Source organism: Pelobates fuscus, chromosome 10 (assembly GCF_036172605.1).
Source record: "Pelobates fuscus isolate aPelFus1 chromosome 10, aPelFus1.pri, whole genome shotgun sequence".
Classification (NCBI taxonomy): domain Eukaryota; kingdom Metazoa; phylum Chordata; class Amphibia; order Anura; family Pelobatidae; genus Pelobates; species Pelobates fuscus.
Window position 1 is genome coordinate 41163467 of NC_086326.1, and position 23324 is coordinate 41186790.

General features: G+C 42.0%; 1 protein-coding gene across 3 annotated transcripts in view; it reads left to right on the forward strand.

Annotated features, from left to right (window-relative positions):
• Positions 1 to 3688: 3688 nt before the first annotated feature.
• LOC134575555 (tumor necrosis factor receptor superfamily member 1A-like) overlaps positions 3689 to 23324 on the forward strand; it is a 486416-nt gene continuing 466780 nt past the window's right edge. For all 3 annotated transcript variants that reach the window (XR_010085691.1, XM_063434852.1, XM_063434853.1), the window contains exons 1-2: positions 3689 to 3951; positions 7530 to 7725. Coding sequence is in view for 2 of the 3 variants with exons in the window: in XM_063434852.1 (XP_063290922.1) it covers positions 3931 to 3951; positions 7530 to 7725 (217 nt within the window). In the remaining variant the exon portion in view is untranslated. The remainder of the gene's footprint in view (positions 3952 to 7529; positions 7726 to 23324) is intronic.

The window sequence follows — 23324 nt, forward strand, 5'->3', positions numbered from 1 at the left end:
CAGTGCCCGCCCGCCGTTACTCGGAAGGGGACCCATCATTACAACCCACACGGGAAGGACCTGGGCACTCTGCGCCATCAGGCGAGCGAAACGGAGGCACTAGACACCACATGGGCCCAGTTCCGGGTGGAGACCCCCTCACAACGCCGCCCCAGCGCTCCCTCTAGCAAAATCTCTGCCTACACCGTAGGCCACCCGGCGAGGGGAGTCGGGTGAAGCTATGAGGGATGGAATCGAGTGGGCTGTCCGAGACACGAGTGCCACGAGGACTGAGTAGCCGTTGTTCACACCCTGCACCACGCAACTGACACTTGCGGTACCCACAATATATGATGTCCTCCTGGCATACAAGGACGATCAGAGGAACAACTTATGCTTCATGTCTGATATATATGCTTTGACCACAATGCCATTATAGCAGCGTCCTTCACACTGCATCAGTTGACATCCCTGTCATTAAGCCCAACTCATCCTATAGTCTCATGGAGCTTCGCTCTTTAACCCTTGAGGGCCAAAACAGGTAGCACAGGGGCATAGATACTAGTCTTGCCATATATATTTTCCTTTTAATTTTCTTTTATTGCACCCCTTATCACAAGCCCTACAGGTTTCAAGGACTATGATTGCAGCTCCAGTAGGAATTTAACCCTGTTTGTCTACTGTTTCAGCATGATTAATACTCTTGGTAACGCTATTTAATTAAGCAAAGTAATACATAAGTTATAACGCATGTTTCGCTTAAGCTTTAACAAAAGCGCAAAATATGCATGAAAATATGCAGTAACATTTAATGTCTAGCAAACATAACACTATGTAAGAATGAATGCTCAACCAAGCTGTGTTAGTACCGCAAATCATATTAGCAACGTTTCAATCTCTAGAATTAGCCTCATGTCATTTCATGTTATATAGTTAGACCTAACCAGCGACAATAAGATATATAAAAATTGTGCAGTATCTTCTAATGCCTAACTGTTGTAACACTATGTCGGAATAACTGCTTACCCTAGCTGTTGTGGCATTGTACGCCTGATGTGTTAAAACCTTGCACAAATAAAATAAAGAATAAAAAAAAAAAAATCAATTAGTCTTTTTATAATAAAGTAGAGTAAAGTAGAGTAAAGTAGAGTAAATTCAAACACGTTGAATGGTAAAATCAAATAGAATAAAATTGATAGAATAATACCAACAGTGGCTCAATGTGGTATGTACAGATGCTGCATCAATAATTCTCCTGGTGGATGTAGTTAATGGGAGCTGCAGTCCTCGCTGTGTGGTATCAGCCGATCAGGTCGGCGTGCATTTCAACCAGCGTTCAACCCGAAGCCTCACTCCCAATTGTGATCTCGGAGAGAGCTGATCCTCAGTAGCTGTTAGTGCGAGGACCTCAATCGACTAGTGTACGTATGGCGTTGCTGTGGTAACGTCCAACAACAAAAGTGGTGAATCCAAGTTCTCAATAGAGTTTTGTGTGTCCATAGCCTTACGCGTTTCATGAGGGTAAGTCTCACTTCATCAGAGGATTCAATAATAGGCTATATTGGACCCAGTGATAATAGTTAAAGTGAAGCATTAATAAACGTGGCAAGATACAATAATGTGCAGTGATACATGAAAGTGTTAATTAGCTAAATCACAAGATAAGCAATCTTGTACATTGCAAGGAAGTCATGTACATAGTCTCTTCTTGTCTTGACCATCTTTTCTCAACCCCTCCCCCCCCCCATTCTAAGAAGACCCCACCTAGTAATGTAATCTAGATAAATATAAGAGCTATGGTTTGTTACATGCTTTCACCATGTTGTTTGCATGAGCTTGGCCATGATATTAGTTCATAATAATGTGCAATTACAAAACCTTTGTAAAAATGACTCCCTCGGATGTCTCTCAAGAGCAGGGGTCCTCAAACTCATGCACCCCAGAAGTTACTGAACTACAACTCCCATGATTCTTTGAATTACATAGATAGCCAGAGAATCATGGGAGTTGTAGTTTAGTAACATCTGGGGGGCCGGAGTTTGAGGACCCCTGCTCAAGAATGTCCCCAAGTACTTGAACAGCATGGCACGGTCTGGATAGAACTGTAAGACCAAGGCAGGTAATGTTGGTGATTACCAAGGACAGGACAGATGTTCAAACAATACATGAGCAATATACACTGTTAAAGGTAAACAGACCAACAAGAAGGCCTGTAGTAGACAAAGTAACCCAATGTCCTCCGAGGTTCCACCAATCGTCCAGATGCTTGTCCAAGCTTAGTGTCATGCCTGCAGATCCCGTTTTATAGCAGCAGATTTCAATAAGATTAATTAATTGATCCTGAAGCCACAATAAAGACAGTGGAGACTTTCTATACCGTAAAAAATTTGTATTCAACCTGCTACATTTTTGGGGTTTTACTTTTTTTAATGTGGTTACTTTTCATGCCTTTGTATAGCGCCGTGTTCTCTCTTTGTGTTTTTTTTTCTTTGTATCTCTGTTTTCCCGTCTGGTTTCTATCTCTTTCATCTTATTTCTCTGTCTTTCTCTCTCTTCCAGATTCTCAAACATGTTTCTTCCTCACTCTCTCTCTCTCTCTCTCTCTCTGTTTCTTCCGTTGGGTTCTACATATGTGGTTTCCCAGATCTTTTTATCTGCTTTTCACTCTCTATCTCATTGTCTCTTTTCTTTCTGAGTTTTTGTAGCATGTCAAGAGATCAAGCCCCACTTCTCTCTATCGTTCCAGTTCTCCGTCTGTCCATCTATCTCTCTCTTCCTCATTCTTCTTTATGTCCATCTGCTTCGCTTCCTCAGACTGTCCCATCTTTCTGCTTCTTTCAATATTACCCCTTGCTATCTTCTCTCTGCACCGACTGTTTTATCGCCCCCTCTTCTCTTTCTGCTATTTACATCTGGTTCTCTCCCTGTCTCTTTCCACCTGTATCATTCTCTCTTTCCGCCATCTTCATTTCTTCTTCTCTTTAATGACTCCCCGTATTTTTCACTTGTTCTCAGGGTTACTCGAAGTGAGAACCAGTCAATAAATTTAAGGCCAGAGTAGCTGAACTTGGAACAGAGGTGACTTGTACATATTTTCCAGTCTAGATATTTTGGCCTCAAATTTAAAATGTACTTTGTATTTCAGACAGATCTCACGTTAGTAAATAACCCTGTATGTGTCTCGTCTATTTTTATCACCATTGCTCTCTGCTGATACAAGGAAACAGCAACTAGTTACAGTTATAGAGTGACACTGTGTTTAGGTGCTCTCGGCATTTGCTTGAATGTTTCCAGGTACGGCCCTCCCTCTCCCTTCCCGGATCACACCCTGAGAGAGGCTCCACACGTCACTTCCTTAATCTTACACTTTACAGAGTAACTCCAACAGAGTCAAGGCAGACAGACAGACAGGGATTGATAACAGAGAGAGAGAGAGAGAGTGCTATTGACATAGAGAGCAAGAGAGAGACAGAAAAGAGTGATAGATATATAGGAAGAGAAGACTGAAGGGTAGATATAAAAAGAAAGATTGAGACAGAAAGAGACATAGAGAGGGAGAGGACAGAATTAAAAAACAGAAATACAGAGACAGTCAGAGGTATAAACAGTAAAAAGTTCACACAGTGGCAAAGTGACTGAGGGTGGGGTGGGAGGAGGAGAGTGATTGAGAGGGAGAGAGGGGGAGAGAGATTGAGAGGGAGAGAGGGAGAGAGGGAGAGAGGGAGAGAGGGAGAGAGGGGGAGAGGGGGAGAGAGGGGAAGATACATTAACATAGATGACATAGGAAGAGGAACTGAATAGGGAAAACGAAAGACCCAGGACTGAGAGTGCAGCGCTTGTAGACAGTTTGAGACACACACAGTGAGGCTGTAGGACGAGATCATGTCTTTAAGGTAGAGCGGAGATGCCTTATCCAGTCAATGAGACTGTGAAATACTGCGAAACGACATCATGAGGGCCTTACAGATAATGGTAAGTGAGGGGTTCAACTGACTGAACCCACAAACCCTATCTGCCTTTATCATAAATAATAAGAGCTATGCATTGAATATATATTGCAGGTGGTTTTATCCTTGTAACTGCTGTTCTTTGATATGCGGGAATCTAACATATTCAGTAGCGTTGTATAAAAAGAGAAAGCAGGATTCATTCCAACTAGCTGACAGACCAATACGTCAAGGCTTTCCACGCTACGGAGCTGTAGGTGTCGCTAAATTACTTTATTCGTTAAACACCGAATTGTAGTGAATTGAAATTTAAATGGTAAAATAGAAGCTAAAATGGCTGCTTTGAAAACATTTCCCATTTCAGTTATGGTGACAGCTAGGCTAGTGAAGACTCAGCTTTGACTTTTGGATTTTAATTTGTTACAATTCTGAGTTTATTAATATCCCTGTGGTAACATGTTAAAGCGATTCCCTGGAATGTCCAGCTTCATTTTCAAACTTCAGGCTGCCACAGAGTATCAGTGCTAATACTAGTGAATTGTTCTGTCGATTTATTCCGCTGGCAGACTTCAGCTATGTTGCAATATGAATTTGGAAAGTTCCTGTAACAGGAAATTGCTGGTTGTGTGAGGAATAGTCAGCTTACATTGAAGGCTGGTACGGCTGATCTCGGCGGGCAGGGAATTCAGCTGACTGTGCATTTAGTTCAAAGAAAATACATTCAATGTACATGTGGTGTGCAAAAAAATAGATAAATAAAAGGGATCATAGTGCATAACTTCTTTCGAGTTTTTTTTTTAAATAAAAAAAAGGATTCTGATCCATAATAATGTTTCAAATGATATAGTATATCAGTAGAAAACAGCTTCCAAATGTCTGGGTGTGATGAGATTAGATCCCCTTTTTCAGGTTGGAGAGTCACATTGCTACGGCTTTAAAACCCCTCTTATAATGGGTCATAAATAGTCAAGGAGGTGGATACGTTTTTTTTATGTGTGTATTATGCATTATTTAATAGCTGTTAGGAATGCAAACTTGCAAAGTATAGCCCAGACCCTATCAAAGAAAATAATACAGCAATGGAAACTAAATGACTGATTATTGCGGCTGCCCGACTTAACAAAATCCCCACAAAGAGGAAAAAATAACCTGTGAACTGGTAAAAGTGTGTTTTAAAGTGAGCAAGTAAAAAGATATTCTACATTCTGCTACAATGTATGGAACTGATTAATATATTCTGATATTAAATACGGCATAAGATATTGGCCTGGTGTCTATATACACAGTAATGATATTAAATATATATAAAAAAGCAGAATCACCTGCTAGGGTTCTTCATGATGAATCCAGTGGCTTGCCATGGATGGATGGATGGGTGGATAGATGGTTGAATGGTAGGATGGATGGTTGGATGGTTGAATGCATGGATGGATGGTTGGATGGAATAATGGATGGTTGAATGGATGGAATAATGGATGGTTGGATGGATGGATGGATGGAATAATGGATGGATGGATGGAATAATGGAATAATGGATGGTTGTTTGGTTGGATGGATGGGTGGAAAGCTGAATGGAATAATAGATAGATGGTTGGTTGGATGGATGGATGGATGGTTGGTTGGTTGGTTGGAAGGATGCATGAATGGATCATTGGATGGGTGGATGGTTAAATGGTAGGATGGATGAAATAATGCATTGTTGGATCGATTTATAAATGGATGGCTGGGTGGATTCATGAATGGGTGGATAGTTGGATGGATGAATGGTTAGTAGGATGGATGGACAGTTGATAATGATTAGTATATGTTATGGTTAAAGGGAAACTCCAGTGCCAGGAAAACAATCCATTTTCCTGGCACTGCAGGTCCCCCTCTCCCTCCCACTCCCCAATCCCCGGTTGCTGAAGGGGTGAAAACCCCTTCAGTCACTTACCTGAGGCAGCGACATGTCCCACATCGCTGCTTCTTCCTCCGCCGCCGCTCCTCCCTGTGATTGCGTCGGCCGGTGGGCGAGACTGATCCCACCCACCAGCCGGGGAGACCTAATGCGCATGCGCGGCAATGCCGCACATGCGCATTAGTGCTCCCCATAGGAAAGCATTGAAAAGCATTTTCAATGCTTTCCTATGGGGAAATGAGCGATGCTGGAGGTCCTCACACAGCGTGAAGATGTCCAGCGACGCTCTAGCACAGGTTTTCAGTGCTATAAACCCGGAAGTGCCCTCTAGTGGCTGTCTAGTAGACAGCCACTAGAGGTGGAGTTAACCCTGCAAGGTAATTATTGCAGTTTATAAAAAAAACTGCAATAATTACAGTTGCAGGATTAAGAGTAGGGGGAGTTGGCACCCAGACCACTCCAATGGGCCGAAGTGGTCTGGGTGCCTGGAGTGTCCCTTTAATTTGTAGGCCAATATGTCAATATATCAATAAAGTTGTAATGGTACTTAAAGGCCCTTAATGCTGTCTTAGCTTAAGGGATTAAACTATTTGCAAACATTTTAGCCCCAAAGCTGTGCAGGTATGTATATTTCCCATGTCGTTTGTTTAATGAGAAGCTAGGTATAGACTGAGGGTGTCTGCTGAAGCTCTCAACCTATTACTGGCACCCAGTCCAATGACTCTGCATAGAACCCTAAGACCTGGGAGGATGAAGAGGGACAGAGTGGACAGTTGCTGTCTACACAGCTTTGGGGTTATTACAATAGTTAACGGTTTAACCCTTTAAGGGGACAATGTTGTCATGGTGCCTGGAGTGTTCCTTAAACAGTTTTCGTTAAAGATACAAATTATGTGCATGGCATTAGCTTAATGACATACGGTAATAAGACTTTGATTAGAATGTTAACAAAATTACTAACTTCAACTGCAGTATAACTGATGATAAAAAAAAGCTACAAAAATTAAAGCAGTTTTTTCATCTTTAGAAGTCTTTCAATAGTGCTAATAAAACCCTAAAGGTGATAAACTGACTTGTATTGTGTTAGCTGAGGAGAGAAGTAAAGGTAGATATACTTACCCAAAGTTCTCCCTCGCAGGTGCCACCATCTTTGTTGTCGTAACTCCTAGCTCTGAATCAATGTAGAATTCTCATGCAAGTGCAAGAGTGCAACATATAGCTTATCAAAAATATAAAATTAAGGTCATAGTAACGACTGAACATTCATCCTAGGAACTACCTTTATCTAGAGATCGAGTTCTTGGGGTAATGATGGCCATTGGGGCTTTGATGATGGCCTACATGCTAAGCAAAGTGATAGCTGTTCAGGAACAAGACAGTAACTAGTTTAACCAGGACGGGAAAGGCCAGGACAGAAATAGATCAGAACAACAACTGAAACAATCATATAAAGGCACAGACAAAACAGTCATGAACAGGTGGAGACGTTAGTTTATACATAGACTTGAATGATTCAGCGTTGAAGACAGGTAGAAACTGGGGCAGCAAAATTGTGTCAGAACTTGATTGACATTGCTCTAAGTAAGAAACCGGCTGGCACCTCAACATATACACAGGCCAAGTCATATATGGCCAGGAGAATGCTGGGTTTAAGCAGGAAGGTTCATTGTGTATGCTTCTCATGCTTTATTATCTGTATATTGTAGGTTTTATTATGCTTCTCACTGGTCGTAGCCTCCCAAAGTACGGATATCCCTCTAGAAGCTGCTTTGCTGTTGCGTGGAGAACCAATGGGATTCAGGGCACACATCCGCAGTGAGAGATACGTGGAGGATGTCTTGTGTGCTGGGGATGAGTACAAACACCCCAGATCTCAGCACTGCTGCAAAAAATGTTTAAGTGGTGAGTGACCCAGTATTCCTGAATATTGTGTGATTGTTTGTTTGTTTGTTTTTTTGTTGTTGCTTAGCAAGACAAAAGCATGACATCATAAACAAGTCTCCTAGCAGATAATAATGGTAATTCTAGAACAGGTAATTCTTGAACTGGGGGGATCCCCCCAAGTGTTGGATCCCAGAACCATGGTACCATGTTGGCCACAAGTCAAAATAGCAGAGGAGAGCATTATGTAATTTAATATACAGGGCCAAGCAAACCATATCTCTGTATCGTATTCCAGGAGAGGTGATAGAAACATAGAAATAAATGAATGAAATTCTTCGAGCTGGCCTTCGATTGTGTCCCAATATCCACTGATCTCAGCCTTGAAAACACTTTAAATTTATGTTTGCTTCATACTTATTTCAAAAACATTTTATATTAATAATAGTAAACTTTTTTTAATGGGCTTAGTTTTTTTATTTTGAACACATCTTTTTTATGTTTTGCTTTTTCAATTTCAATAACTGTCATTTCATAACCATTTTCCACATATCTAACTATCTGTCTTGCTTCTTACCGTTAATACAACCAGCAATCTATCATCTCTTCTGGATACTGTCAGTATACCTTCAAATCTATTATAACCCATAGACCTGTATTAATTTAATGGGGAGCATCAGTACACAATTTAAGAACTGTTTGTAGGTTAATTATCGATAGCCTAGCATTTATTATTCTCGCACTATTACCTGGAACACCTGATTATTATTTATTATTTATTTATTATTGCCATTTATATAGCGCCAACAGATTCCGTAGCGCTTTACAATATTATGAGAGGGGGATTTAACTATAAATAGGACAATTACAAATAAACTTACAGGAACAATAGGTTGAAGAGGAGCCTGCTCAAACGAGCTTACATTCTATAGGAGGTGGGGTGTAAAACACATTAGGACAGGAATTTACAATCAAATAAGGTGGGCTGCCCTTTAGGAGAGGGCAAGAGACAGGTATGTGAGGTAAGGGTTAGTCTTGGAGGCCATAAGCTTTCCTAAAGAGATGGGTTTTAAGGCACTTCTTAAAAGATGCAAGACTAGGGGAGAGTCTGATGGCGGTAGGCAGGCTATTCCATAGGAAGGGAGCCGCCCGCGAGAAGTCCTGCAAGCGCGAGTTGGCCGTACGAGTGCGGACAACGGACAGGAGGTGGTCACGGGCAGAACGGAGAGACCGAGAAGGGACATACCTATGGATCTGTGAGGAGATATAAGAGGGGCTAGAGTTGTTCAGTGCTTTATAGGTGTGAGTTAGTACCTTGAATTGACTCCTATAGCATACAGGAAGCCAATGTAAGGACTGGCAGAGGGGTGAGGTGTGAGAGAAACGACTAGAGAGGAAAATCAATCTAGCAGCAGCATTCATTACGGACTGTAAGGGTGCAGTACGGCTATTGGGGAGACCAATCAGGAGAGGGTTACAATAATCCATGCGGGAAATTACTAGAGCATGGACAAGCTCCTTGGTAGTATCTGGTGCGAGAAAGGGGCGGATGCGGGCTATGTTTTTAAGATGGAATCTACAGGATTTGGCAACATGCTGGATGTGAGGCTCAAAGGTGAGACCAGAGTCAAGTATGACGCCAAGACAGCGCGCTTGCAAGGATGGACTTATGTTGGTACCACAAACTTGGAGGGAGAGCGAAAGAGGAGGATCAGTATTAGGAGGAGGAAAGACAAGGAGCTCAGTTTTTGAGAGATTGAGTTTCAGAAAGCGGGAGGACATCCAGTCAGAGATGGAAGAAAGGCAAGCAGTGACACGTTGCAGGACGGCAGGGGAGAGGTCCGGGGAGGAGAGATATAGTTGGGTGTCATCAGCATACAGGTGGTAGTGAAATCCAAAAGAGGTTATAAGTTTGCCAAGAGAGGCAGTATAAAGAGAAAATAGAAGGGGACCAAGGACGGAGCCTTGGGGAACTCCAACTGAGACAGGGCAAGGGGAGGAGGTATCATTAGAAAAGGAGACACTGAATGAGCGTTGGGAGAGATAAGAGGAAAACCATGAGAGGACAGAGTCACAGAGACCAAGCGATTGAAGAGTTTGAAGAAGGAGAGCATGATCAACGGTGTCAAAGGCCGCTGAGAGGTCAAGAAGAATTAGTATGGAGTAGTGGCCTTTGGATTTAGCTGCGATTAGGTCGTTAGTAACTTTGATAAGGGCAGTCTCTGTAGAGTGGAGAGGGCGGAAGCCAGATTGAAGAGGGTCAAGGAGAGAATTGGAATTGAGGAAATGAGACACACGGGTAAAGACAAGTCTTTCCAGAAGCTTTGAGGAAAAAGGGAGCAGGGATATGGGATGGTAGTTAGAGGGGGTGGATGGGTCGAGGGATGGTTTTTTTAGTATAGGTACTACAGTGGCATGTTTAAGGTCAGCAGGGACGATGCCAGAGGAGAGCGAGCAGTTGAAGATGTGTGTTAGAGAATTAATAAATCTCCAGAATTGATTGAGGGTTTTTTCCCCAGTTTTATTTACCCTCCAACCTCCTATTCACGACCAGCTTGTAAAATGTGTGTTGTATTTCCTTGCTCTGAGTGATGTGGAAACATTTGTGCTGTTAATTCTTATATTTTCATATACATCTCTTCCAAATAAACGTATAGTTACTTTTGTTTCTGACGTCTTAGTAGGGATAATTAAAGTTTGTAACCCTGCTTGTTTTACAAACTCCTGCATGTCAAAAATCTAAAAGCTATTAAAAATCAGATATATAGAGTGAAGGAACTTGTACATGAAATTTATATAAAAATATTTATAGATTTGCTGTTGATTCAAAAGAAAGCAAACACCCCAGTTTAAAGTGATTTCTGGGTGTAGTTTCTCAATGGGAATAAAAGTACACCGTGACTCCAAAATGACAATCCATTTTCTCCTCGGACTAACAAGCTGTTCCCACGCATGTTAGTGATAAATTGTTTGAATATTCTGTTATTTCAAAAAACATACAGCTCGTTTTCTAAAATATCTACAAAATATTTTAAAACGGCTTCAGGAGGCAGACAATTCTATTTTTGTTGTTTCTGTAAATAAAGATGGACTTTAGTATTTTTTTTCAGCCTGGACAACTATGTAACTATGTAACCCCAAATCTCCTATCTTCCAGTTTTAAAGTTTTAAAGGTCTATTGTACTTTGGACAGTTATTTAAAAAAATAACAGGTTACAGGAAATCTGTTTGTACTGGCCTCGTATAAATTTATATAAGTATATTTTAAACCAACTAAGATGTATCTTCTAAATTAAACAAACTCAGTGTCAGGGTGGTGGTCTGGTGCCCGGGACCCGGGACCCAGACACTGTCCGGGCGGCGGTGCAGAACCGGGACCCAGTATGCCTGATGTTCAGAGTAGGAGTCACAGCGTGGAGGTGGATTAGCAGGGTCTGGTGCAGGGTAACTGCACGCCCCCTGGTGTTGAGCACCAGCGTTCGTGCAGCCACACACCAAGACTCTGAATCAGCTTCAGCGGATACCAGGAACTAGGAACATGGAAATTAAGCAGACCTCCCAGGAGCTTAATAGGGAGGCTCTGCAGCAAGATTGTATCCAGTACTAGAAGCAAGGCAAGACTAGAGATAGGCACCAAACATGAAAACAAGACAAAACTAGGAGAACCCAGAACCAGAGAAGGATAGTAAGCTAGACCCAGAACATATACACAAGGCATGAGGAAAACATGAACATAACATGGGCATGACTGGACAGGACTGTACATGGGCTGGGTATACAAACTAAAACAAGACAAGATAACATAGGCAAAACAAGAGGAGAAATAACTAAGTACTACATATGGAAATCATGGGGATTTAGTCACACTATATGATCATACATTGCATAAGCCTGCCAACAACGCCAAATGTACCCTATATCTGGCAGGTCCTACACTGCCTAATGTATGCTAAAACAACCAAAAGACACATATAGCACTTACCTGCAAGAAAGGGCAGAAGCCTTGAGGAGCTGCCTGCAGGAACACTGAAACAGAGAGGAATGATGGGAAAACAAACGGGTGTGGCAAATAAAACAAACATTTAAATGAATCCAAGAGACTGGGAAATCCAGGAACGGACTATAGGAATGAACCCAAAAATCCCAGCATAAAGAAAACCAGACAGACTAGAAAACCAAAAAAACAAGAAAAACTAAACAAGAATTGTAACAAGAGTACTGGATACCAGAAGCCAAGGCCAGACATCTCCACAGAACAGAGCAGGACATGACACTCAGGTTTTCAAGCCCTTTCTTACATCTAAGTAGAGCAGTGACATGGGCTAGTGTTGGATGAAGCTCCAGGATCTGTAGAAGGAAGAGGGGGTCATATGTCCCTTCAACTCCATTCTTGGACCACCCTACACCAAGTGGGGCTTTCAACTTCAAAATATGCAAAGAACAAGAAAGATGTCGCAATAATGGGAGATTAAAAAATGTTAATATGTTAACATCTGATTGAAAATGAAACCATTTTGTTTTCACGCAGGCTGCCAGGCTGCCAGTAACAACCAGGGGAGGTGTAGCTAGGGCTGCATGAACAAAAAAACAAGTATGATTTAACTCCTAAATGACATTAAATTGAGCAGTGAAACTTCTGAGGCATGATCTATATACAAAAACTGCTTCATTAAGCTAAAGTTGATTTGGTGACTATAGTGTCTCTTTAAGGTGTATGTTGCTAAGGAATTCCTTATCCCATAATGGATACCTGCATTTATTTACATTTATTTGCATTTTGTATCATATGAATCTTACCCCAGTCTACCCAGTCTCCAAGCTTATCCAAATGCCTCTGTTGAGAAGTAATATTTTAAGTTACTCCATAAAATAACTTTTTCAAGCATAGAAATACTCCATTAACTAAGTTTCATGCACCCTTCTTCTAAGTCGCATTCAGCTCAAGAACAAATGGTTTCTTTTATCGAAAAAAGGTTTGATGTTTAAGATAACCTTTTGTATGGAATTGTAGTCTCTCCACTGCCACACCCTGAACTTTTTTCTACTAACTTCCTCGTAGAATGCAATTAACTTATACAGGCATGATCTCTCTTGCATAACGCAATTGTTCACAGCGATTTCCTTAATACCACAGATGCCAAATTCACAAATCGTTCATTTCTGGGCTGTGATTTAAATTTCTTTTTCAAGGTGACAGAAAAGGGTCCTGGCAGATTAAAACAAGTGATTTTGATATACACTAAGCTCCCTATGTATCCTGGGAGAATACCATCTGGCACTGGGGCCATTGAATTACATTACATTAAATGTATTTAGTTATTGTAGTACTTTATCCTGCATCATCCAATCACATTTTTCTTTGGAGTTTCTGCACAGCATTATGCTTATTTACAACCATATATTCTTAAAAAGCTTTTTTTAACTATCAGCAAACACAACTATTTATTTGAGACTAAAATACTTACTATTTGCTCTTCAATTTGAAATATTTGATATTTTTTCAAGTTCTTTCTTTTGTTTTGTTTATGTCTAGTTTCTTTTTTTTTTTATTATTATTATGCCATCGACCTTGTAATTTACAAACCTATGTTGGCTGCTAACTGATTTTACCAGCCCAAAATAAGTACATGTATTGTAACACTAGTTTAACAAACAACAAAACAGCAGAGATTTTAAAAAACAACAACATAGAAACATAGAATGTGACTGCAGATAACTTTCATTCCCTGGCCTTATCTTATAGTTAGAATGGCCTTATGCCTATCCTACGCATGCTTAAACTCCTTCACTGTGTTAACCTCTACCACTTCAGCTGCAAGGCTATTCCATGCATCCACTACCCTCTGAGCAGTGGCGTACACATGACCCATGGGGCCCCGGTGCGAAAATTGTTCTGTGGGCCCCCCCCCACGCTTACTCTGCACGGGCCGGGGCCGCAACACATGGCGGCGGGCACCTGGTCGCAGGGGTTGCAGGGCTGCGACCCCGGTATGTACGCCAGTGCATGCAGATGCACACACACTTAAAGGACCACTACAGACACCCAGATCACATCAGCTCAATTAAGTGGTCTGGGTGTCAGGTCCCTCTAGTTTTAAACCTGCAGCTGAAAACATAGCAGTTTCAGAGAAACTGCTATGTTTCACTGAGAGTTAATCCAGCCTCTAGTGGCTGTCTCACTGACAGCCGCTAGAGGCGCTTCCACGATTCTAAGACACTGAACGTCCATAGGAAAGCATTGAGTAAAGCTTTCCTATGGGTGGTTTGAATGCGTGCGCGGCTATTGCCGCACATGCGCATTCGGAGCTGAGAGGCGGAGGGATCCCCAGCGCCATGGGAGTCCGGCGCTGGAGAAAGGTAAGTGCTGAAGACACACACACACACTCTCACGAACAGACGCATACACACTAGCTAACAGACACACACATTTACTGACAGAGACACACTCAGCGACAGACATACATACACACTCACTTACAAAACATACACTCTCACTGACAAACACACACACCAACACTCACTCTAACACACACACCAACACTCACTCTAACACACACACTAACACTCACTCTAACACACACACTAACACACAACACACTCACTTTTTTGGGGGGTTTTTTTATCCCCCCAGCCTCCTTACCTTTTGGAGTGCTGAGGGGATTCCCTGGGATCCAGGGGTGCTGCTGGGCTCCTAGGCGGCCAGTCACCGGGCAGGCAGGCTGGCGGGCGCGCGAGGGAGCACTCTCCCCTGAGTGCTTCCTCTTCAGCTCCCTTGCGCGCCGCGTAGGGATGCCGGCGCCGGAAGATGACGTCATCTTCCAGCTCCGGTATCAGTACGCGGCACGCGAGGGAGCTGAAGAGGAAGCACTCAGGGGAGAGTGCTCCCTCGTGCGCCCGCAGGACTGCCCGTGGGGTTACACGAGGGACAGCCTCGGGGGGCCCTGAGGTGGCTGGCTCCTGGGCCCCCCAGGAGAAGAGGCTGGCCCAATGGGTACATACTGGGTGAAAGGGGCGGCCGGGCCCCCTGGTGGGCCGGGCCCGGTCGCAGCCGCGACCCCTGCGACCCTGGTATGTACGCAACTGCCTCTCAGTAAAGTAATACTTCCTGATATTATTTTTAAACCTTTGTCCCTCTAATTTAGTGCTCTTGTTGTGGTAGTTTTTCTTCTTTTAAATATAGTCTCCTCCTTTACTGTGTTGATTCCCTTTATGTATTTAAATGTTTCTATCATATCCCCCCTGTCTCGTCTTTCCTCCAAGCTATACATGTTAAGATCCTTTAACCTTTCCTGGTAAGTTTTATCCTGCAATCCATGAACCAGTTTAGTAGCCCTTATCTGAACTCTCACTAAAGTATCAATATTCTTCTGGAGATACGGTCTCCAGTACTGCGTACAATACTCCAAGTGAGGTCTCACCAGTGTTCTGTACAATGGCACGAGCACTTCCCTCTTTCTACTGCTAATACCACTCCCTATACAACTAGGTATTCTGCTAGCATTTCCTGCTGCTCTATTAGATTGGCTTATCCCTCCTTGAACATCAACCCTGTTACATATCTTAGTATCATCAGCAAACCCTGTTACCATCAAGACCTTCTGCAATATCACTAATAAAAATATTAAAGAGAATGGGTCCAAGTACAGATCCCTGAGGTACCCCACTGGTGACAAGCCCAAGCTTTGAATATACTCCATTGACTACAACCCTCTGTTGCCTGTCACTCGGCCACTGCCTTACCCATTCAACAATATTGGAATCCAAACTTAAAGATTGCAGATTACAAAACAAAGAAGCATAAAAAAAAAAATCCAACAACATTTATTCTTAGCCTTCAACTCAGTTTTTCATTTTCCAGTTTAGTCTGTTTAATTAACCTATTGCTTATTTATCATTTTAGGTATGATACCACTAATATATCTGATATAAATATTTGAAATGCCATCTTGATTTTATTTCTTGATTGACATTTCTACAAAGCCACAATGCTTTGGATTTCTTTGTTTTGATTTTCTTTCTTTGACTGTGTACTGAAAAATTTACTTTTTTATGCTCAATGCTTTTTATTTATTCCGAAAAATAGTTTCCACTGGAATTGTCATTTTTAGAATTAAATATTTCTGAACTGGCAATATATTATGGTCTCTCTTTCTTAAAGGGACACTTCTGGCACCACAACTACTTTATCAGCCGGCTTCCTTTTAGGAGTTAAACCATTGACAAAACAGTTTAAACCTAAAGGCTTCCATCCGGTGTTGGTCAGCTTTGCTCAAAAACTTTGGTTGCAGTTAGTGACACTGTTTGAAGCCTTGGGCTGTAACGGAAGTTGGGGGGCACTGGACTGAAGACTTTAGGGTGAAACCATTCATTAACAGTTTAACCCCTGAAAGTAAGCTCCGATAATGTTGTAATGTTCCAAAATATTTTTTCACTAGATAACTTTCTAGACTGTCTATCTCATAACCATTGTCTGGTTAATTAAAATCATCTATAATTACAGTTTTATCTAGATAGCAGCTTTTTCATTTCATGACCTGCTCTTCCTTCTTAGTTTTCATGTTTATGAGGTTTAATTTCTACAAATACTGTATTTCCCCTTTTATGCAATTTTCTACACACAAAACATTCGCCATTTTCGATGAAAGCATCAAAACTTTTTATTTTTTTTTATTTTTTTTTAAGCCTTTGATTCAGGTTTCACATGTATTAAGGCCTTTTGGCCTGTAATTGTGGGAGGGGCGTATGACTCACCTTCTCCCTACTTAAGGGACACCCCTTACCTGGCTCCATACCGTTCGAGGTCAGCGCTGCATCTGAATCCACTTCCGGTTCACGGACGGCGCCATCTTGCTTTTCAAAAAACCCCGCGGTTTCATTGGTGTAGCTGTGTCCAGGAGCCCTTACAGGTTTTCCGCCCGTCCAGCCACGCACAAACCGGGTCTTCGTCGCAGATTAAGTCCACAGGACTTCAAAATCATAAGTCCGTCGCCCGGATCACTTCCCACGGCGTCGCAATTTTAACAGCCTTACTTACTTACGGCCACACGCTTTACGGCCAAGTCACAGGCACATTAACCCTCTGGCTTCCGGCATAATCACGATATACCCTATGTACTGACCAACGTTTAAGCTCTTGTATTCAGCAATCTTATTCTGGTTTTATTTTCTCCCTCTCTCAATATCAGTACCTGTAGTTTGTTTTCAGGTTCTATTGGTATTATTATAAAAATTACGGAACCTTGCATATGACTGGAGCATATCCTTCCTATTAAATTTTCAAATAAGTTTTATTTAGGTTATGGTTTCAATCTATTATCAGATATTGCACTATTAGTGATATTAGAATGTTTTTCATGTTATACATATATATGGAGTTTTGCTTAAACAACTTTACATTATTCATATATATCTCACGCAGCACTTATGTTATAAATTATGTTTAAAAAATCAGTTAGAAGATTACGCTTCTATCACACCATGTACACACGTTTCTTACATGGCACGCATATATTCTGACTTTTTCTTTATGTACTCAAACTACATACACAAGAAAATAACAAGAAAAAGGAAACTCAAAAGGCTGGAAAGTGGGGGGGGGGGGGGAGGAAAAGACACTCCCGTATCCCATTGCCGAGCCTCCAGAGTATAGAGGTCACCTGGACTGGTTAAAAGGGGGTAACCCTGGAAATTGTAGAAAAAAGGAAGAAAAAAACCCAAAAAGGGATGTCTTATATAAAGACTGCCCAGAGGGTAAATACCCAGTCCAATCTCAACAGTAGTGTAGTTGCCAAAAAATAAAAAAGCCTTTATTGAAATCTATTAAAAACCTGGGTTATCAGTGATGGACAGAATAATATAGGGAGAAATATGTATGATAGGAACAGGGCTAGTCAAGAGCCTAATAGCGAAAAGGAACCCTCACAAAAAACGGAGAGGGGATAGAAGGCAAAATGTACCCCCATACATAACTCAGGTAACAAAGCAGTAGGAGAGAACAGGGAAAGGGAGAAACACACACTCCCAACCAAACAGTAGTGCTATGCTAATACCCTATCTCCTATAAAACACCTTCGTGGGTGTTCTAATCTAAATGCTGTCATGCTCATAGATAGATGTAGGGATGCACGATTAAATAGAAAGCTAACTATTCCAGAATTTGTATTGGCATTTGGCATTTATCGTGATGTGATTTGTACGGTATATCCCCACAGACGTGAGGAGTTTGACTTATATATGCACAGGCTGGTGGACCTGGGCAACAAATATGGTGGGTCAGCTTTCTATGACTACCATAGATCCTTTTCTGCCAAAGTGTCTGGCGCTTTCTCACAGTACGGGACAAGGTCCAACTGGAGCAAGATTGATACGGTCATTTTCTGCAGGCTCTTTGCAGGTCTGAGAGCACCGGCCTGTGCATACTGCTCCTCCATGGCCCATACTGCCAATTTTTGTCCAACCACTGCGAACGAACCTACTACCTCACAGGGCACTGGTTCCGCTGGTTCGGCAGAGAAAACACCCAAAGACAAACTGGGTCGTCCTATCAAGTTTTTGGGGAAATCCCAAATATGTAATAATTTCAATGTTGGTGCATGTAATTACAGTGGATGTCGGTTATTGCATATATGTTCAAAATGTTTTAGGGCACATGCGAAAACTATGTGTCCGAATAAAATGTACCCTAAGCAATACTTAACTGAGATAAATATTTCTGCACTCACGGCATTACTGTCACAACATCCATCTAGACATTTGGTAGACTTCATCATCACTGGTCTATCACAAGGATTCCATACTGGTCTCATACACATGCCTTCAGGAATCCTTGAATGCCCTAATTTACAATCTGCACAACAAAACCCTACAGCGGTTAGCGCACTTATAGCCAAAGAAGTGGCAGAGGGCTTCTTATTAGGACCCTTTCAGTCCCCTCCTTTTACCACATGGCGGACAAATCCCATCGGTATTGTCACGGGGAAATCTTCCCACAAACAAAGACTTATCATCGATCTGTCTGCACCTCACACCTCTGCCACACCGAGTCTGAACTCCCTTATCCCATCCGAGGAATTTTCACTTCAATACTCCACCATAGATCACGCCATTACGGCCATCATGCAGGCAGGGGTCGGAGCATGGCTCAGCAAGACTGACATAACAAATACTTTCAAAATATTGCCTATCCACCCTACACTATGGCACCTGCATGGCATTAAGTGGGCCGGGCACTACTACTTTTTCTCACGCTTAACGTTTGGTTCAAAAAGTAGTCCGGCCATTTTCGACGTATTCGCCGAAACACTATGCTGGTTATTGTTAAATGTAGCCAGATGCCCTACAGTTATACACTACCTGGATGATTTCTTACTGATTGAAGAGAATATTTCCCCTCCCAGTAGCCTCATAGAAACCATCAGTCTTTTTAAACAGGTGGGCGTTCCAGTTTCCCCCACCAAAACTGAAGGACCAGATACAGTCATCACCTTTCTGGGAATCATACTAGACTCAGCCACCATGCAAGCCAGCCTGCCACGCACCAAGATAGAGATCATTCTTACCAACATCAACCTCTACATACACCTCGGTACTTGCAACCGCAAAGAATTGCAATCTCTACTTGGGTCACTGAATTTTGCCATGCGCATTATACCTCAAGGCCGGGCTTTCATCTCACGGCTCCTATACATGTTCCCACTGTTTAGCCATGATGCACACATGTTACCCCTGGATACCCAGGCCACGGCAGACCTACTTTTTAACCACCTGGAATGGGAAAAGCATGTTCCTCCCTAAATTGTCTGACTCCTCACCTACCATCTGGTCAGACGCGGCGTCTACCACAGGTTTTGCAGCAATTTATGGGAATGAATGGCTTTGGGGTAGCTGGCCTCCAGGGGTTCAGGACCTGGAGAGTTTTTCCACTACCTCAGCTCTATTTGAGATATATCCCATTGTGGCAGCTGCCGTGACATGGGGGCATCTATGGGCAGGTTCGTCAGTACGTTGCTACTCAAGACAACCAAGCAACATGCCACATCATAAACAAAGGTCGATCCAAATCACTGACCATTATGAGGTTCTTGAGGAAACTCACCTGGCTGGCTGCGTGTCACAATTTCTTCTTGTTTTGTGTGCATGTCCCAGGTGTATGTAACACGGCGGCTGACCATTTGTCTCGTTTCAATTTACAGGCTTTTCGACAAATACTTTCGTCAGCTGCACGCACAGCCACGACCACTCCACCTTTCCATCAGCTAGTAATGGACTAGACGCTATCATGCAACATAGCAGGACATTGTCACAATTAGCGCTGTCCACCAATACCCGGAGAACCTATGACAGTGCTTTCCTTCTATTTAAAAGATTTATGTCGTTACACAACATCACACAACCTTTCATTATGACATCCTTGTTGGGTTTTGCTTCCTTTTGCCACCTCAAACTCAAGTTATCATACAACACAATCAAGCTATATCTAACAGGCGTACAACATCACATGCTAACATTACAACCAAACAACACAAGTTTTATGTCCTCCTACCAGATCAAGAACATCCTTAGGGGTATTCAGAGATCCGAACCCCCAAGTACTGCACAAAGGCTACCCATAGACTTCAATATTTTCAAAGATCTATCCAAACTACTAGATTTAAAACCCTTTGCCAACAACACAAACCTTGTTATGGATTTTTAAGACCAAGAGAATTTACCGCCATCAACACAACCCAGTCCACTCACATTCTGCTTCATTCACACTTAACAAAACACATGGATTACTATATCTTGGCTCTGCATCACTCCAAAACCAATCAACACGCACCTCCGGTAGAGGTTATATACTATCCTACCCATAACGAGTGGTGCCCCGTCACATTACTGGACACATATACCCAGCTTTTTAAAGCGTCACCATCTCAACCACTTTTCTGTCTACAAGGTTCGGTACTCACTACCACCACCTTCATGACTCACGTCAGGTCTTTACTTACACAACTAGGCCTAAAATCAACTAACTATTCTGGCCACTCCTTCCGCATAGGAGCGGCCTCCACAGCGTCCAGTGCAAACATTCCAGTACATGTTATCAAGTCACTAGGGCGCTGGAAGTCTTCTGCATACTCTAGATACATACCTAACCCGGTACAAGAAGTTAGAAATGCCTTTCAAGACATGTCTGGTTAAAGTATGTATATTGCTCGTTTTGTAATAAATTTGATTTTCTACTTTTGTCCTCTTTATTTACAGGCCTACCTCATCTTCGGTTCCGGCACACCACAACCGACTTGCTCTTTTAATACCATCCCACACCTATCAGTGTTTGTATCTTCTGTACTATCATGAGCCCTTAACACAAGTATTAAGGCCTTTTGGCCTGTAATTGTGGGAGGGGCGTATGACTCACCTTCTCCCTACTTAAGGGACACCCCTTACCTGGCTCCATACCGTTCGAGGTCAGCGCTGCATCACCCTCCCACCCACTCCTCATTATTAACTCATTTTTTCCTTACATTTCTTCTTGGTGGGCCCTCTTTATTTACAGGCCTACCTCATCGTCGGTTCCGGCACACCACAACCGACTTGCTCTTTTAATACCATCCCACACCTATCAGTGTTTGTATCTTCTGTGCTATCATGAGCCCTTAACACAAATATATATATATATATATATATATATATATATATATTTATCGTTCTAAACTCTGTATATCCATTTAAATGAACTGCCCAGTAATGTGATCCATGCCGTTATAGTATACTGCTTATCATATCCCAGTGACTCAAGCTTTCCCAGTTTGTCAATCAGATGGCTTGCATTAGCAAATAAGCATTTAATATTTCAAGAAAGCAGCCTCTGGTACTTTAATATATTTCTATATATATATATATATATATATATATATATCATATTATTCTACGCTCAAATCTTACAAATCCTCCCACCCCATACTCAGCTAACTCCTGTATCCTGCATCCCCCCATTCACAGTTTGCAATTTAGGCAGCAGAATGAACCTCTGACAGTAATAATATCATTGACGTCTCACTCTATTCACATTATTGTGAGAGTATTGGATTGGAATTTCTGAATTCTTAAAGGGACACTCTCAGCACCAAAACAACTTTACCTTAATGAATTAGTTTTAGTGTATATATCATGCAGTCCAACTGCTCAATCCTCTGCCATTTAGAATTAAAACCATTTTGCCATACATTCCCTCGCACAGTCTCCCTACACACCTTCTGAAAAAGAGTCTACATTTTGTAGCTCATTGCACAGGGTGTTTCATTTAGAATATATCTCCTGTTATGTTAATAGCTTGCTGGTGCCTGCAGGAGTTTATTTTGTGTGATTAAAGTTCAATTGACAGATATAAAAACTTCTAATCTAAAGTAAACACACTGTGTTATAAGTTCTGATAGAAAATAAAACCATTTTTTTTTCATGCAGGCTGAGTGAGTCACAGCCAGGGGAGGTGCGGCTAGGGCTGCAAAAAACATGACATTTGCACAGACGTTATTCGGCATGTGCTAAAAACCTTATATAAACCTTTGCACAGACGTTATTCGTCATGTACTATAACCTTATACTAAATAAGACACGGACACAGTTAATTCTGTTGGAGTACAAAGTCCACAGCTTTTATTAATTAAATTATTACTTAAATTATCATAAATTAACATAATTAACATAATTTAGGGTCATTGTCCAACTATACATTAAGTTACTATACCCCCCACACAGTACCCCTGACAATGACCCTACCAATTGAACAATAAATAACCAAATAACAATTCACTTGAAACACGGCCTACCAAAGAGGCCCCACATCATACTGTTAACTGTAGGGGTGTACCTCAGACACCCCTACACCCCCAGGTTCGTCGCCACCGAAGAGCTAGAACCAACCAGTCCTTAATTCCATCAGGCCTACACCTCGGCCTGTCCAGTTCAAACTCCACGCCAAATTCCAATTTTCACTACGCCCTGTTCTGCCGCTGTGACTAAACGGAACTGCTAAAATCAGGGAGGGTGGGTGGGACAATTTACAGGTAAGAGAGGCTCTGGTTAAAATGGCCCCTATTCTAATGGCTGCTCTTTATACTCCCTGTCTCCACCCCCAAGCACCATTACCCTAACCCAACCCCCAAACACTAGCACCTGCCCACTCCCTGGCTCTGTCAAGGCCCACTCCTCCCACTGCGTTGTTCCATGGGCTTCATGACATTTGCACAGACGTTATTCGGCATATGCTAAAAACCTTATATAAACCTTTGCACAGACGTTATTCGTCATGTACTATAACCTTATACTAAATAAGACACGGACACAGTTAATTCTGTTGGAGTACAAAGTCCACAGCTTTTATTAATTAAATTATTACTTAAATTATCATAAATTAACATAATTAACATAATTTAGGGTCATTGTCCAACTATACATTAAGTTACTATACCCCCCACACAGTACCCCTGACAATGACCCTACCAATTGAACAATAAATAACCAAATAACAATTCACTTGAAACACGGCCTACCAAAGAGGCCCCACATCATACTGTTAACTGTAGGGGTGTACCTCAGACACCCCTACACCCCCAGGTTCGTCGCCACCGAAGAGC